This window comes from Pelophylax lessonae (assembly GCF_965119305.1).
Source record: "Pelophylax lessonae genome assembly, chromosome: 12".
Taxonomy (NCBI): domain Eukaryota; kingdom Metazoa; phylum Chordata; class Amphibia; order Anura; family Ranidae; genus Pelophylax; species Pelophylax lessonae.
The window spans coordinates 212,175,701-212,193,420 of NC_138779.1; the positions used below are offsets into that span (position 1 = coordinate 212,175,701).

General features: G+C 40.0%; 1 protein-coding gene across 1 annotated transcript in view; it reads right to left on the reverse strand.

Annotated features, from left to right (window-relative positions):
• Positions 1-17,720, reverse strand: part of LOC309568353 (uncharacterized protein) — a gene marked incomplete at both ends in the record, with an annotated part of 123,557 nt that overhangs the window by 76,404 nt on the left and 29,433 nt on the right. The window contains 11 exons of the mRNA XM_082274016.1: positions 613-738; positions 831-1,112; positions 1,321-1,445; positions 2,289-2,396; positions 4,031-4,190; positions 7,444-7,569; positions 7,705-7,986; positions 8,219-8,343; positions 11,393-11,500; positions 13,837-13,996; positions 17,506-17,631. Of these exons, the coding sequence (XP_082130142.1) occupies positions 613-738; positions 831-1,112; positions 1,321-1,445; positions 2,289-2,396; positions 4,031-4,190; positions 7,444-7,569; positions 7,705-7,986; positions 8,219-8,343; positions 11,393-11,500; positions 13,837-13,996; positions 17,506-17,631 (1,728 nt within the window). The remainder of the gene's footprint in view (positions 1-612; positions 739-830; positions 1,113-1,320; positions 1,446-2,288; positions 2,397-4,030; positions 4,191-7,443; positions 7,570-7,704; positions 7,987-8,218; positions 8,344-11,392; positions 11,501-13,836; positions 13,997-17,505; positions 17,632-17,720) is intronic.

Genomic DNA, 17,720 nt, shown 5'->3' on the forward strand with positions numbered 1-17,720 from the left:
CGCAAAAAAAATCGCAGATCGCCGCCATTACTCGTTAAAAAAAACCCACCAAAAATGACAGAAATCTTTCCCGTAGTTAGTAAACGTGATAACTTTTGTGCAAACCAATCAAAATACGCTTATTGCGATTTTTTTACCAAAAATATGTAGCAGAAAACAAATTGGGCTAAAATGTTAAAAAATTTTGATTTTTACATTTTTTGTTTGGGAGTGTTATATAGCAGAATGTGAAAAATATTGTTTTTTTTTTCAAAATTGTCACTCTTTTTTTGTTTATAGCGCAAAAATGAAAAATCACACAGGTGATACCACCAAAAGAAAGCACTATTTGTGAGAAAAAAAGGACGTAAATTTTATTTGGGTAAAGCATCGCACGACCGCACAATTGTCCATTAAAGTAACACAGTGCCGAATCGCAAAATAGGGCCTGATCAGGAAGGGGGTCAAATCTTCCATTCTTAAAATGGTTAACAGTTGCTCAAGTGATACACAAAGCCATGTGATCATGGTTTCCAAATGTGTTTCCTTAAAGTGCTTAGTTCATTATTTTATTCTTAGAAAGTCCCTAGTGAGTTGTTAACTTGTTGTTCAAGAATAAAGTAATCTGCTCACCAATGCCAAAGGTCCAACCCAATAGGAACCATTTGCAGACATACTTGGCCACTGAATGTCTTCATAATTGTACAGAAGGAAGGTCTGATTACCATCTGTGCTCAGGACAGCCTGAAAGGTGTTCACCTGTAAATACCGAAATTGATCGTTCAAGACTAATCATCCAAAAAAAAAACATTTTTAAGGTTTAAAAAAAGACATGATGGTAGTATCTTCACCTTGTTTGTTGAAGATCCAAAATATGCAACTCGGTGCCATGTGGCTACAAACACCCACTGAGCTGTGAAATTCACGGCATGGAAGTAAGTTCTAATATCGGAGGTGGCCCGGGACAGAAGAGAGGGATCGGTGGTCTCACGGTAATATATATCCCCCGCTAATCTATTATCTATATCAGCCCAGAAGAGAGCCAGGAACGGGTTTCCAAATGCAACAGGAAGAGCTTGTGGTACAAATTGGTTGATTGGTGAGCCAAATGATAACAGACCGTTATTATTCACCTGTGAAGGAGAAAAAAGAAAACAATTTAAGCCACATGTAGCAATGTATCATTTTTGAGGAATGACACCTAATTAAAAAAAAAAAAAAGGAACTGGGCGTATGGCCTGAGAACAGAATTTTTATGGGGGAAGTCTTATTTTGAAATGGCAGTTGTTTGAAAATTTAAAATGTTTGTAGAAAAAGATTTTGTTTAAACAGTATACTCACATAGAGATAAGAATAATTTCTCCCAAAGAGTGGGATTTCTCTGGAAATAAATATTATTGGAGATCCTCCGTCATCTATCTTTGGACTGATAGTATCAATTGCAGATCCATATGGGTAGAGCAGATCTAATTGAAAGAAGAATCATAACTTATTCCCCATCCAAGAATATACTGTGTCTACAATATAACCATTGATTAGGAAGAATAATTGTGCCAACATCGTAGTCTAGCCTCCTGCATAGGTGGAAAATGTTGCACAGAATCTGTTGGAGCAGCTGAAGAATGGGATTCATTACTGATCATGTATCACCAGGGCTTTTTTTTCTCAGAAAATAGGTGCAGGAACTCAACCACCGCCCCGAGGTTGTGGAGGATTATCAACTGTCAAGTTCCAGTTCGCAGCTCTTGATATAAAATAATCGGGGGAAGATCCACAGAGGATTTCAAACAAGTGACCAAAACGCTGTGGCCCTTCTTTCACAGTTGCTTACCTCTGCATCCCCTATCCACATCTCACTTTCACCCCTCTTCAGCGCTGATCTCGGCATGCAACCCCTTGCCCACTGCCCAACCGTCTCCTTCCCTCCTTAAAAGCTCCACCTTCTTCCACATGTCTTACTTGTGTTGCTGTATTAGGCTGAAGAACCCAGCCAGCTCTATGCCCAGTACCTCCTGGGCACCACCCAGGGCACCTGCATCTCCCTTGTCCTCATCCTGCACTCAGTGGAAGCCTCCTTTGGGGATGAGATCTGTTGGAGCCATAGGGACTCAGGAGACAAGCTGTCAATGGTAAGCACAGAAGCTGGACTTCTGTGTTTACAAGTGATAGTGGTGAGCCGGGAGCAGAGGGCCTGAGCCAGAGGTGGTGGAACTGAGTTCCACCAAGTTCCTGCTGAAAAAAAGCCTGTCACTGAGAAGATCTCAGGATCCTTCATGCCTAGTTTACACTTTTTTTAAAAGTTGCGTTACCTGAAGACAATATGAAAGGAGAGGTAATAGTTGTGGTGCGTGTAGTGAATGGTCCAGTTGTCGTTGTCAATGGAATGTTAGTGGAGTTTTCATTTTCTGTAGAATTATCTAGGTAAAAAAAAAAACATACCTAAACATTTGTACACACAGAAGTCTCCTAACTGACCTACCGCATTCTGGTTTTGGTAAAATGGGCAAGAATCAAGAAAAACACACACCATGTCCTCTGGGAATATTGTGCAGATAGAATTTTTAATGATAGCTCAAATTCCTTAGAAGATGTTATGACCATGACTGTAATTACTTTGATGGAGGAGCTAACAATGACTAAATGTCTTATTTTAACTCCTGAAAAATGAACGATATATTCTTTTGTAAAGCTGATCAACTTGTGTTTATGAATCCTGTTCATGTATGTTAATGTTTTGTATTTTATAGTTTTATGTACGTGAATGCATGCATATTTAAACATGATTTATGCAGATTATGCTTCCTGCTTTGGGGCACAATGATTGTGTTTTGCAGCTCCTTCTCACAATCACAAAGTCTATAAGTTTGAAGCCTGATTAAAAACAATGCACTTCCTGTGTGGTTGATATGCTGCTTTGCAGCTCCTTCTCACAACCACAAAGTCTATAAGTTTGAAGTCTGATTAAAAACAATGCACTTCCTGTGTGGTTGATATGCTGCTTTGCAGCTCCTTCTCACAATCACAAAGTCTATAAGTTTGAAGCCTGATTAAAAACAATGCACTTCCTGTGTGGCTGATATTTCAGCAGCTTTAAAGCAGGTAGGCACAGTAAATACAGTATTGAATCTTTCCTGAATTTTTTATTTTTTTTTCTCTCTTCCTCTTTCTTTATTTATTCCGGCTGTTTAAAAATTTAGGTTGGTACATTATTAATGATACATGGAATTTATTGAAATATTATTGAAAGGCCGTCTGTACTGAACTTAATAGAATTATATTTTCTTTTTCTTACTGTTTTTTTTTTTTCCTTTATGTGTGTAAGTTTATTGTTTTTTTTATGAAAATTAAATAAAAACTTATTAAACAAAAAAATCTTTCCTGAATTTAGTGTTTAACCTTTAAATATATATTTCTTATAAATATATATATATATATATATATATATATATATATATATATACCGTATTTTCCGGCGTATAGTGAGTGATGTATTCTATTATTGAATGCAAAGCCTGCTCAGATTGGCAGAGTCAGAGAGGTGGGCTGATGTTACTCCGCCAATCCGAGCAGGCTTTGCATTCAATAATAGAATACATCGCTCTCCCTGATTGGCTCAGCATGGTACACTGTATGTAGCCGAAGCTACGGTACATACGGTATACCGATACAGGATTCCCACACAGCCAGCGTCTTGAGAGATTACATCTACCGGCAATACTTATACTTAGATTACTTTGGAGAGATTATACTCGGCGTATAAGACGACCCCCCATTTTTGGGGGATTTTTTTGAGGTTCAAAAGTAGTCGTATGCGCCAGAAAATACAGTATATATATATATATATATATATATATATATATATATATATATATATATATATATATTTCCTGATTTTTTTCTTTTTTTTTCTCTCTCTTCCTCTTTCTTTATTTATTCCGGCTGTTTAAAAATTTAGGTTGGTATAGTATTAATGATACATGGAAAATTATATCAGATATGGTCAGATGATATTTATTTTATTACCTCAGGGGTAAATGTAGTGGAACCTCACCTATATTTCCATTGACATCTTCTGGATGTAGTTTATCCACTTTAAATGCCCAACGTCCGGTTACATTGACATTGCTTGTAGATGATAAATTGGCTACAGAGAGAGTGAGGGATCCTGGGAGTGTGTAGTATCCTGTATCGTAGCCACTGTTCAGCCCAGCCTATGCAGGTTAAGAACATTTTTAAAGAGTTGGCTATGTATATTACACTGAAATTATCACTGTGTAAACTTTACTTAGTGATGTTCAAGAAGGGCATAAAGTCCATGTTTTAGCCAGAAAGGGGACTTTGGTGATACGTGGTCCTTAAATGGTTAACTATTTAAATAAAAAAAATGCAGCATAAATATAACACATTTTAAGATGTAAAGTATCTACAATTCGTGACCAGATCTCTACTCTACAGACATCTCCCTCCCCTTACACTCCTTGTCCTCCTGCACAATCGATACTTTCCTTGTTTAACCCAGCTACTGTAGAGGAAGTCACTCAACTTTTTTCTATCGCCCACCTAGCTTCCTGCCCCTTGAACCCAGCTCCTTCTCAAGTACTATGGTTGCCCTCTGGCTCTGTCCTACCCTCTCTAACTCATATCTTCAACCTCTCCCTCTCCACTGCCATCTTCCCCAACCCTCTAAAACATGCACTAGTCACCCCCACACCAAAGAAGTCCTCCCTAGGCCCCACCAATCTTAACAACCTAGAACCCATCTCCTTACTCTCATTTGCCTCCAAACTCCTTGAACATCTAGTCTACAACCGACTGAGCAATCGCCTCATTGAGAATAACCTTCTTGATCCCCTTTAGTCTGGATTTTGCTGGCAGCACTCCACAGATACTTCTCTCCTTAAACTCACAACCGACTTACTAATAGATAAAACCAATGGTCACTATTCCGTACTCTTACTCTTGCACCTGTCCACTGCCTTTAATATAGTTGACCACCCCCCTCCTCCTCAAAAAACTCAATTTGCTTGGTTCGAATCTTACCTATCTCACCGCACCTTCTGTGTCACTTACAACTCCACTTACTTCTCTTACCATTGGGGTCCCCCAAGGCTCTGTCCATGGACTTCTACTATTCTCGATCTACAACTCCTCCCTGGGTCAGCTGATAGCCTCCCATGGCTTCCACTACCATTTCTATGCTGATGACACCCAAATCTAGCTCCCTGCCCCTCATCTCACCCCATCAGTCTCCTCACGCATCACTGATTTACTAACAGACATTTCAGCCTGGTTGTCACACCGCTTCCTCAAACCGAATCTATCTAAGACTGAGCTCATAATATTTTCTCCTCCACATGCCCCTTCCCCTGAATTCTCTGTCAAGATCAATGGCACAACTATCAGTCCCTCCACACATGCCAGGGTGCTAGGGGTAACCCTGGACTCTGAACTGTCCTTTAAGGCCCACATCCAATCCCTGCCAAATCATGCCGCTCTAACATCCGCAACATCTCTAGAGTACGCCAACAATACCACCAAGCTTATAATTTACTCCCTGGTTATCTCTCACCTCGACTACTGCAACTCCTTAAAGCGGAGTTCCACCCAAAAGTGGAACTTCCGCTTTAGGGAGTCCTGACCCCCTGACATGCCACATTTGGCATGTCATTTTTTTGGGGGGGGAGCGGGTACCTAGTTTTGACAGGTACCCGCTCCCACTTCCGCTCGGATCGCCGCGGCGCCCTGAGCGGAAGTTCTCCTCTCCCCCTCCCTCCCTGCAATCTTCTGGGACATGTCAAAGGTCCCAGAAGATTGCCGGCCAATCACGCGCATGCGCAGTGGGTACCCGGCTGTGAAGCCGCAAACTATCACAGCCGGGTGCCCACAGCAGTGATGCCGGCGCCGAGGGAGAGGATCGAGGCTTCGGGCGGCCGCATCGCTGGACCGTTGGACAGGTGAGTGAATGGCTGGAACTCCGCTTTAATCTCTACATCACTAACCATATAACCGCTACATCACTAACCTAATCTCAAAATATCAACCAAGCCGCTCTCATCGGTACTCCCAAGACCTCCTGCTCTCCCTTGTCACCTCTTCCCATGCTCGCCCCAGGATTTCTCCAGAGCTTCTCCCATCCTTTGGAACTCCCTACCCAATCTGTCTGACTGTCTCCTAATCTATCCATCTTTAGACAATCCCGGAAATCCCTTCTCTTTAAAGAAGCCTATCACACTTCTAACTAATACACTGTTTCACTTTTTCCATCAGCGCATCCCCCACAGCTATTACCTTTTGTATCAATTGACCCTCCCTCTTAGATTGGTACAAAATGAATCAGAGGGCCCTGCTCGTTAGAGCTTACAAATGTGATGTAACTGCATTGTCTGTCTTCATTTTGTTAGGCGCTGCGCAAACTGTTGGAGCTATATAAATCCTGTATAATAATAATGTTGGTACAAATATTCTATTAATGTTGGTTAACCATCCTCCAAGTCCCTTGGTTACTAAACCAGTTTAACCCAAAAAACTGATCCATGCATGGCCAGTCTTACTTTTTTGATTTCTTTGCAACCCTAACTCTTTGTTTATAAACAAACCAATGGACTGTTGACATTGCTATGTAATTGTTAACTTGGTTAAGAGTTGCTCCAGTGATACACAAATCCATGTGATCGCAATAAATGTGTTTCTTTACAGTGCTAAGCTCATGAAATTATACTTCTTTGAAAGTTCCCAGGGAAAGGAAAAAACTGTTGTTCAAGCATTAAGTTACATAGTAGTTGAGGTTGAATAAAGACAATAGTCCATCCAGTTCAACCTTTGTAGGTGTGTGTGGCCGTGATCATCTCACATACCCCTGAATGTTCTGATCCTTGATATGTATGTCTAAGAGTCTTTTGAAAGCCACCATACTTCCCGCAGAAACCACCTCTTGTGGTAGAGAATTCCACAATCTTGTAGCCCTAACAGTAAAGAACCCCTCCACGTTGCCTGAGGTTAAAACGCTTCTCCTCTAATCGCATTGTATGCCCTCGAGTCCTCATGCAATCCCTTCGACTGAATAGCTTTTTTTCTATGCTGACATCACCATTGAGATATTTATAAATTGCTATCATGTCCCCTCTCAGGCGTCTCTTCTCCAGGGAGAATAAATCAAACGCTCTTCATAATTAAGGTCCTCCAATCCCCTAATTAGTTTAGTTGCCCTTCTCTGGACTCTCTCCAGCTCCAACATATCCCTCCAGAGGACTGGCGACCAGAACTGGACAGAATACTCCAGATGTAGTCGGACCAGAGTTTTGTAAGTTGGAAGGATTATAGTCTTATCTCTGGATCTGCTCACCAAAGCCAAAGGTCCATCCCGGGTTGAACCATTCATATGCATACTTGACCACTGAATATATTTTTTGAAATTTTACAGTGAAGTAAAAAACTTGTAGTTTAGACATAAAGAGGGATGCTCACCAATGCTAAAGGTCCATTATGGTAGTAACCATAGGCATAAATACTCGGCCATTGAATATCTTCATAATTGTACAGAAGGAAGGTTTGATTGCCATCGGTGGTCAGGACAGCCTGGAATGTGTTCACCTGTAAATACAGAAAATAAATGCTCAAGACTAAATCTCGAAAAGACATTTTAAAATTTAGAATACAACAATTGCTTCAACTTAAAAAAAGGTATCATAATAATATATTTACCTTATTTATATTATTTATATTTACCTGATTTGTTGAAGATCCATAATACGTAACTCGTTGCCATGTGGCTACAAACACCCACTGAGCTGTGAAATTCACAGCATGGAAGTAAGTTCTGATATCGGAGGTGGCCCGGGACAGAAGAGAAGGATCGGTGCTCTCACGGTAATATATATCACCCGCTACTCTATTATCTACATCTGTCCAGAAGATGGCCAGGAACGGGTTTCCAAAAGCAACAGGAAGAGCTTGTGGTATGTATTGACTGATTGGTGAGCTGAATGATAACAGACCGTTATTGTTCACCTGTGAAGGAGAAAATTGAGAAGATTTTTTTTTTTGCACCCACAGCAATATACAGTACAGGAATGGTAGCAAATTACATAATACATAGACACGCATGAGTGTATAACCAATGGACAGTATTATTAAGAGTAAAGCCTTAGTAAAAGTATTGTTTTTTTTATTAATTTAATAAGAATATTTCAGGAATTTATTTCAAAAGATATGTGTAAAAAATATCAAGCAAGATGCTTACATAAAGATAAGAGTAATATCTTCCAAAAAGTGGGATTTGTCTGGAAGAAAATACCATTGGAGATCCTCCATCAAGTTCCCTTGGATTGATACTGTCAATAGCAGAGCCGTACGGGTAGAGGAGATCTGAGGCAAAGATCAAACATAATTTCAAGCATTTTCAAATAAACAAAATTAAATGCACTTAGAAACATCATTGTGTCAGTCTGATTCTATAAACTCCAGCTGGACTCCAGTCACACAGTTAACAGGTTAAATGAATAAATTTTTTTTTTCTCCATCGATTCCTGATATATATTTACACTGCCCTGTCTGGCAGGACAAAATACCTATTTTTTTCTGCTGCAGTTTAGTTACTTCTACAGGTCTTATCCAATTCCCTGCTTGTGATTGGACAGTGAAAGGAGAAGCAGCACACCGATGAGCTCATCCCTCTATCACTCTGTTCTTTTCTCCTACCAGCATGTTCCTTGCTGGCACATAATTACTACAACAAAACTGATTGGCTTCTTGTGCTGCCGTTCCCTTTTTATGAGCTTTGCTGTATAGAGACTGCAAGAGGCTAATAAAAAACACAAAAAAGGGCGCACCGACCTAGCACATTATCCTCAATAATGGCTTTATTGTTGTAACATAAAAATGGGTACTCACAAACGCAGATGAAGTCAATCATATCGGACTCAGAAACTTGAGTGGCAGAAGTAGTCCACACGAATGTCCATTGTCCTATTAGGATGACGGCTGATGCATTTCGAGGCATACGCCTCTTCCTCAGAGCCACTCGGAAGAGGCGTAAGGAAGGAAGAGGCGTATGCCTCAAAACGTGTCAGCCGTCATCCTAATAGGACAATGAACATTCGTATGGACTACTTCTGACACTCAAGTTTCTGAGTCCGATATGATTGATTTCATCTGCCTTTGTGAGTAGCCATTTTTATGTTACAACCATAAAGCCATTATTGAGGATAATGCGCTAGGTCGGTGCGCCCTTTTTTGTGTTTTTTTGTTTGCAGTATTGTTGGACTGCCCCAGTCCTTTAGGGCTGCAAGACCATAGCCATCTGAGATGCCTTTTGCAAAGTCCTGTGGGAAGAGCAGTCGGGGAGCCTCATTTTCTGAGCGCAGGAGAAAGGTGGTTCTTTCACCTTATTTTGTTTGGTGCAAGAGGCTAATACCAAGTCGTATTTGGGTATTACAGTGAATTTGATGATGTTTTAACTAACAAGCTGCTTATATTTGTGTAGGTAATATCTTCCTGGAGTTCAACCTAAAACAACCTAGATAAAGTACTTTACATGTTTATAAATATGAGTTGGCTTGTTTAATTGGGTAAAATAAAGTGGGGTACACACTATAAGAAAATTGGGTGAACGCATCTGGAGTATTCTGTCCAGTTCTGGTCGCCAGTCCTCAGGAGGGATGTTTTTTTTATGATTGTTAAATGACACCACAATATGTATATGTCCCACACAAAATGCACCGTGTTGGAGCTGGAGAGAGTCCAGAGAAGGGCAACTAAACTAATTAGGGGATTGGAAGACCTTAATTATGAAGAGCGTCTGCAATCGCTTGATTTATTCTCCCTGGAGAAGAGACACCTGAGAAGGGACATGATAGCAATTTATAAATATCTCAATGGTGATCTCAGCATAGAAAAAAAGCTATTCAGTCGAAAGGATTGCATGAGGACTCGAGGGCATACAATGCGATTAGAGGATAAGTGTTTTAACCTCAGGCAACGAGGGGGGTTCTTTACTGTTAGGGCTACAAGAGTGTGGAATTCTCTACCACAAGAGGTGGTTTCTGCGGGAAGTATGGCTACTTTCAAAAGACTCTTAGACGTACATCCTAATGATCAGAACATTCAGGGGTATGAGAGATGATTACGGCCACACACACTTACACAGGTTGAACTGGATGAACTATTGTCTTTATTCAACCTCACCTACTATGTAACTATGTAACAACATTACCAAGAGGTATTGCACAGGATTGTGGAATTCTCTACCACAAAGAGGTGGTTTCTGCAAGGAGTATGGCTACTTTCAAAAGACTCTTAGACATGCATCTCAAGGATCAGATCATTCAGGGGTATGAGAGATGATTACGGCCACACACACCTACACAGGTGGAACTGGATGGACTATTGTCTTTATTCAACCTCAACTACTATGTAACTATGTAACTATTTTCCTCGTTGTTTCACAGCAAATTGGAACTGATGAATGAAAAAATTTGTACGAAAATTCTCGTACGACAAAAGCTTTTTTTTTGCTTATTGTTTCTGATCATGCGCAGTCTTTCTTTTCTGATTTTCTTGTACCAAAATCATACGAAAACGGAACACATTAAACGAAAATCATTCGTTTTTGTTCCTGCACGAGAAAAATTTTGGAGTTTATCCCCTTGAAAATTTTCATACGAAAATTCTGGATCGTCTGTGGAACGCTCTGTACCCACTATACAAAAATCGTACGTAAATTCTTTGGACGAAAATGAACCCACGATTTTATTATAGTGTGTACGAGTTTTTATGAACAATGTTGATATGAAAAGTGCAGTGACACAAAATGCCCAATCCAATATCAGTTAAATAATCTTGCATCTACCATAGATACATTTTGAATGGTTTCTCTGGGTTACAGAAGTTTGAAAATTGCTTAACGTTCTAAAGTTGTGGACACCCACCATGGTGGAAATGGTAAGTTTTGGTATTACAATTTTGTATTGATGTGTTGTTATGTTGTGGGATCAATAACTGCTGTACATTTTATAATAATCATGGAAATACTGCAGATGTTTCTTGGGAAAACATTCATACAATTTCCAAAAAATTACCAAAAAAGATTTGTGAGCAAAGCTTCATAACCTTTACAGCAAATATAAGTTGGTACTGGAGGAGAGTAACGTGGAATACTCTGCTCCTCCATCCATTCACCCAAATATCCACATTTTCCATATTATCCTCAGCAGCATATGATCCCATCACTAAAACCAGACAATTACAACCACTGCTTCTGCTTCCTTTATAGCCTTAGCATGATAGGTGGAGACAGGATCTGTCGGAGCAGTTGAAGAGTAGAATTCTTTGCAGATCATACATAAGTAAGAAGATCTAAGGATTCCTTGTGCCTAGTTTAAACCACTTTGAATAGTTGCTCAAGACATTCTATTACCTGAAGACAGTATGAAAGGAGAAGTATTCGTTGTGGAGAATGTGTTAAATGGTCCAGGTGTAGTTGTCAATGGAGAGTCCGTAGAATTGTTATTTTCTGTAGAATTATCTAGGAAGAAAAAACATATCTTAACATTTGTACACAGAGTGGTCTCCCAACTCAACTACCCCATTTTGATCTTGGCCAAGAAAGACAAATGTCATGTTTTCTGAGAATATTTAGCAAATATTCCTTTTAATATTAGTTGACTTTCCTTAAAACATGTTATTGTTATAATTACTTAGATGGTGGAGCAAGCAATGGCTATGTATTTTATTTTTCACCTTAAAGAAAATATATAGTATATTTCAGTGGAGGCTGGTGCTCCATGGGCCAGGGGGGGGGGCTTTAGACGGACCGCACCTTACACCCCCCCCCTGACCACACCATGTCGCACACCCCTGAACCACAGCAGGACAGGACCCCCAGGACCCCCAGGTCAGAACAGGATCACTCACCCTGCCTGGACATTAGCGATGGTGTCTTCTGTGTCTCCCCCTCCTCCTCCTCCATGCCCAATGGCTTCTTTCGGCCAATCGGGAAACTGGTCATAACTGGGTGGGCTCGGGGCACAGTGCTCTGCGCCCCAAGCCCACCCTTTTTTTTAGCCTGTGAGAGCCTCTTGCTCTAATCACATGGTTAAAAAAAAAAGCCCCATCGGACTCCAAGCGTCCGGTGCCCTGCATGTAGATTGGGGGGCCGGACACATGGATGGGGGGGGGGAACGGCCCTGCGCTCCATGTGCACCAGCCGCCACTGGTATATTCTCTTGTAAAGTGAATCAGCTTGTTGGTATTATTCCTATTAGTGTATGCAAACATTTTTATCTTGTAAGGTTATATGTATGTAAAGGCAGACATATTTATTTATTTTCTAAGCAAATTGTGCTTTCTGCTTTGCAGGGCTACACAATGGTTGTGATTTTCTTTTCCTTCTCACTAAGGCCCCTTACACACAAGGCAGGCTTCGTTGGAGTCCACCTGTACAGCGGGTTTTCTGTCCTCTGATCCCCGCTGAGCAGGCGGATGGCTGGTCTGTGTCCGCTCCGCTAATGCAGAGCAGACACAGACACAGTCTGCTCTCCTCTATGGTCTGTCAGATGTAAAAAGACCACCCACCTTCTACACCTGACTGCCATCTGATCTGATTTGTCAAATGATGGGGAAAGGGTCCCCACCCAACGGTTTTTAGCAGAATAGGAGCGGATGTCGGTGGGTTTCAACAGGCAAATGTCCATTGACACATGCCGCTCCATAGAGGAGACTGGAGGGTCTGCCTGAAAAACTTACAGGTGAACGCCATCGGTCCGCCTGTGTGAAAGGGCCCTAACGCTATAATTTGGCCACCTGCACTTCCTATGTGGCTGATATCCCAAAAGCTGTAAAGCAAGTAGGTGGAGAAAATGTTGTATCTAATCTACCCCAAATGTAATGAAATGACTGATGAATGATTTTGCATATTTTTCTTAGAACTATCAGATTGGGGCCATCTTCTCCTTGAGCATGCCCTCCTGACCCTGACTGCCGCCTTTCACCTATTTTAGGTGGTGTGATTCTAGGTGCGTATGGTAGCTTTTGCATTTTATGGATGATGCACCAATTGGTATTGCCGTCATTTACATCTGGGTGACCGTGGGTGAGTATGGCATTCTGATCCCCTATGGTATCTGGGTGATAATATACATGGGTCAAGATCTGGGTCTACACTTATTTCCCCTTTTTTTGGGTTTATGATTAATACACATATTCTTTTTGATGGTTACTTACCTCTGTAAACTGTTTTTGTTGTATATATTTGCGATGATGCTTTTCTCTATATTACCTGTGGGTTTGTATTTTTCTACAGATCATATACTCCCCTTGAGTCAATCTCCTGAAGAAGCAGATAATCCGCAAAACATGTAGAGTATGATTGGATGTTTCCTGGGGGTGGCCCTAACTAGGGGAGTTAACACAGCTGATACCCAATCTAGGTTGTGTTCTATGCTTCGTGTCCAACTTGCAGGGGATCATTTTGATACATCTGTATTGTTTTGCTTGACCGTTTTTAAAATATATATGTACATAATAAACTTTTGTATTTTTACAAATATTCTCTCAATGCAAGTTCATACTGTACCACGAAAGTCCCTCAGTGCCTCTAATTCATTGGTCTTTGTTACCCCAAATGTAAAGTCAACCCATACATATTAACATTTCATAAAATAAAACAGAAGGTCATTAAAAATATAAACACATGGGTCCATACCAAAAGTAACATCAATAATCACGAATACCATAACTCTAAATATGCATGCCAAAAATATACAATACTTTCCCTTGTAATGAGTTACTTCAAATTTGGTCAGATAAAATATATATTATATATATTTTATTAACACGGGGTTAAAGGTAGTTTATCCTCACCTATGTTGCCATTGACATCCTCTGGATGTAGTTGGTCCACTTTAAATGCCCAACGTCCGGTTACATTAACATTGCTTGTAGATGATAAATTGGCGACTGCGATTGTGAGGGATCCTGGGAGTGTGTAGTACCCTGTCTCAAAGCCGCTATTCAGCCCAGCCTATGTAGTTCAAAAACATTTTTAAGGAATTGTCTACGCAAATTACACTGAAATGCTCACTGTATAAACTCTATTTACTGATACTCAAGAAGGACAAAAAGTCCATGTTTTAGCCAGCAAAGTGACTTTTTCTGACAAGTGTTCCCTTAATGATTAATCAAGTATGGAAATAAAATACAGCTGGAAAAGAACATATTGTAAAATGGGTTTATGGCACAAATGTCTCAATAATATCAATAATCAACCATCATCCAAGTCCTTGCAACCCAATTAATCCTATATAAAAAAAACAGTCAAAAATATTTGAATATTTATTGTTTTTGCTGAATCTTTTCAAAGGGAGCACAGCCAACTGCCCTTTATTTTACACTTTGCCATATCAAAGGGCAAAAAAAAAAAAAACAGTGTGGTGTTCTTCAAAAGGTACATAGTTACATAGTTAGTGAGGTTGAAAAAAGACATCAGTCCATCCAGTTCAACCTATGATGTGTGTGTGTGTTTGCAATGAATATGAATAGGTAACTATTCATTTCAACTGTTCTATCCAGATGATCCAAACCTTGATAATAAACCTTGATGGGGGCAAAGAAAGTTATAGTAAGAGTACATTCTTCCTTTGTTATGTTAGTCTTACACTTCGCACACCAATTATCTTCATTCAGGAGGTTTTGCTGAAATTACGGCAAATATGGGAACATTTTGGTAAAATTTCACCTGTCCAAAAAATGCATTGGGTGTCAATGAGATTGGACGTTAAGGATGAAATTGACCTTTAGATTGCATCTGAGGTTCAAAAAAAATCCTTTAAACTGTCCTAGACCTGTACTAAAAACATTACCTTACACTTTAACAAAAACAATGCCTACTAATACAAGGGAGTTGGTGTCATATTCTTTACTTGACGTGAGTCTCCTGTGGGCTGCAGGGCTTACCTATTTGGAGTAAATGCAAAATACAAAAAACAAATGATATTTACATGGTGCTCAGTGCTAGACTAAAGCTTATTAGTACAAACAGGCGTACAAATTAGATGGATGAAAAGATAAGTAGTCTTGACGCATTTCACATACATTTCACATAGTTGTGAGGTATGTGTGAAATGTGTCAAGGGTTCTAGTCTTGATACCTGTCTACTTTGTACATCTGCTTGGGGCAAGCAGCTCGGACCAAGTAATTGGATTTCTTTGCAACCCTAAAGTTATGTATATAAAAAAGTGCAAAAATTATGTAGACAACTAGCGGGTATTGCGTTACCATAATCCCTGAACATAGGTTAGAAAGAAAACCCCCATGGTAAACTGTGGGACTTTAACCTCCCTGGCGGTATGATTCTTTTGGATTTTAGGTGCTGAAAGCGGTACCATTATTTTGCATGTAATTCTTGTGAATGAGCAGCCCAAACCAACTGTATACATTATATATATATATATATATATATATATATATATATATATATATATATATATATATATATATATATTATGTATACATATATTATATATATATATATATATATATATATATATATATATATATATATATATATATATATAATAAATGTATACAGTTGGTTTGGGCTGCTCATTCACAAGAATTACATGCAAAATAATGGTACCGCTTTCAGCACCTAAAATCCAAAAGAATCATACCGCCAGGGAGGTTAATGTATACATAATATATGTATATATATATATATATATACATATATTATGTATACATATATTATATATATATATATATATATATATATATATATATATATATATATATATATATATATATATATATATATATATACGTATATATATATATATATATATATATATATATAATATATACAGTTGGTTTGGGCTGCTCATTCACAAGAATTACGTATGTATATATATATATATATATATATATATATATATATATACATATATATTTACATAAAAAGTACAGTAAAACTGCAGGAAAGGGCACTGGGGGGCAATGTAATGTGATTTTTTTTATTTTGAATGGTATCAGTGTGTTTGGTGTGTTTTACATTTGAATTTGCCACCGGTTCCACCCCCCGGCGGACGTCACGTCACCGGAGACGGAAGCCGGGGCTCGCAGACGATCGGGAGGAAGCTCCGCCGCCGCATACCGCCCGCATTCTTCACTGGATCCCGAGAAAAGGTAAGTAAAGCCTCTACCAGGATCCAGCTATCTTCCTAGCGGTACCCCGAGTGTGGCTCGGGGTTACCGCTTTTGGCTCTAAAATCTAACCCCGAGTCACGTTCGGGAATACCGCTAGAAAGGTTAAAGGTAACGGTTAAAGGTTACCTTTAAAGTCCCACAGTTTACCTAGGGGGTTTTCTTTCTAACCTATGTATATAAAAAAAAGCAATGGACTGTTTACATGGCTTTGCTTATCAACAAACCTGTCAGGGGTACCTGATCTGAGGCCGAGATGCTAACAGGGCTCTCCTTGCGGCTCAGTGCGGCACACCCCTGAAGGTGGTACAGAGGGTGTAGCTCCCCAAGTGGCACGGGATACCAGCTGGAGGCAGATGGGTAGATCCTGGGGAAATCCAAGAGCGTGCTGGAAGAGCTGGAAGCACAGCAGAATGAAAGTCTTCAAGAGCTCTGGGGTAGCTGGGCAACGTTGTGCTGAGGAATAGTCTTCAGTAGAAGAGACAGGAACTGGCCGAGGTCTAGGACTATAGCAGGCAGCGGAAACCATGGTAGAAGCTGAGGACATGCACAGGAGACAAACGGGATAGCCGAAGTCTTGAAGCAAGCTGGGGTCATACACGGTAGGTAGCAAGGGGAGGAAGCCAAGGGTCAAACCAGGAGGAGGAGGAGATCAAGCAGAGTTAGAAACAAGCCGGGTCAACCCAGGAGACCCAAGAGCAGAACACAGAAGGCACAGGAACACTGGGAAGCTGAAGATAATCCAGCAATGAGTAGGATCCCACAGCCACCTTTTATAGGCCAGCATTCGCATTCGCCATTCTTACTCAAGAGCGTAAAGGAATGCGCCGAATGTGCCAGGAGCGTCCATTGGCATTACTGGCAATGTTAGAGAAAATCCAAGCTTGTGTGGTTATGAGTAAGCGATCTACAGCATCGTGAAACGCGTCAACCCGACACGTCTGTTTGTGCACTGTCTGTTTGCTTCATTTATGAGGAATAAAAGAATTTATTGATTTCATCATATCACTTTGAGTGCAGTCTCAACTTGGATTTTTTCTACTTTTGGATTACGGATCTGACCTGCACCAGGCTCTGAACTTGCACCTGAGCGGCTCTCTCTTTGTTTATCTCATTACTGGCAATGTTGCCAGCTCTCCTACGGCCATTTCCCTGACAAAATCATTTGATCACCATCTCATCACTAACATGGTTAACAGTTGATCCATTAATAAACAAAGGCATGTGCTCACAGTTTTCAACTGTGCTTAGCTCATGAATTGATATGTCTTTCAGATTCCTGAGTGGATTCAAAAACTTGTCATTTAGGAATAAAGAGATCTGCTGCTCACCAATGCTAAACGTCCCTCCTGGGAGTAACCATCCAAACTCAAACTTGGCCACTGAATATCTTCATAATTGTACAGAAGGAAGGTCTGATTGCCATCTGTGCTCAGAACGGCCTGAAATGTGTTCACCTGCAAATACAGAAAATCAGTGTTCAAGACTAAACCTCTGAAAGAAGTTTTTAAAGTTTAGAAAGCAGCCATTTTGCAGCTTAAAAAAG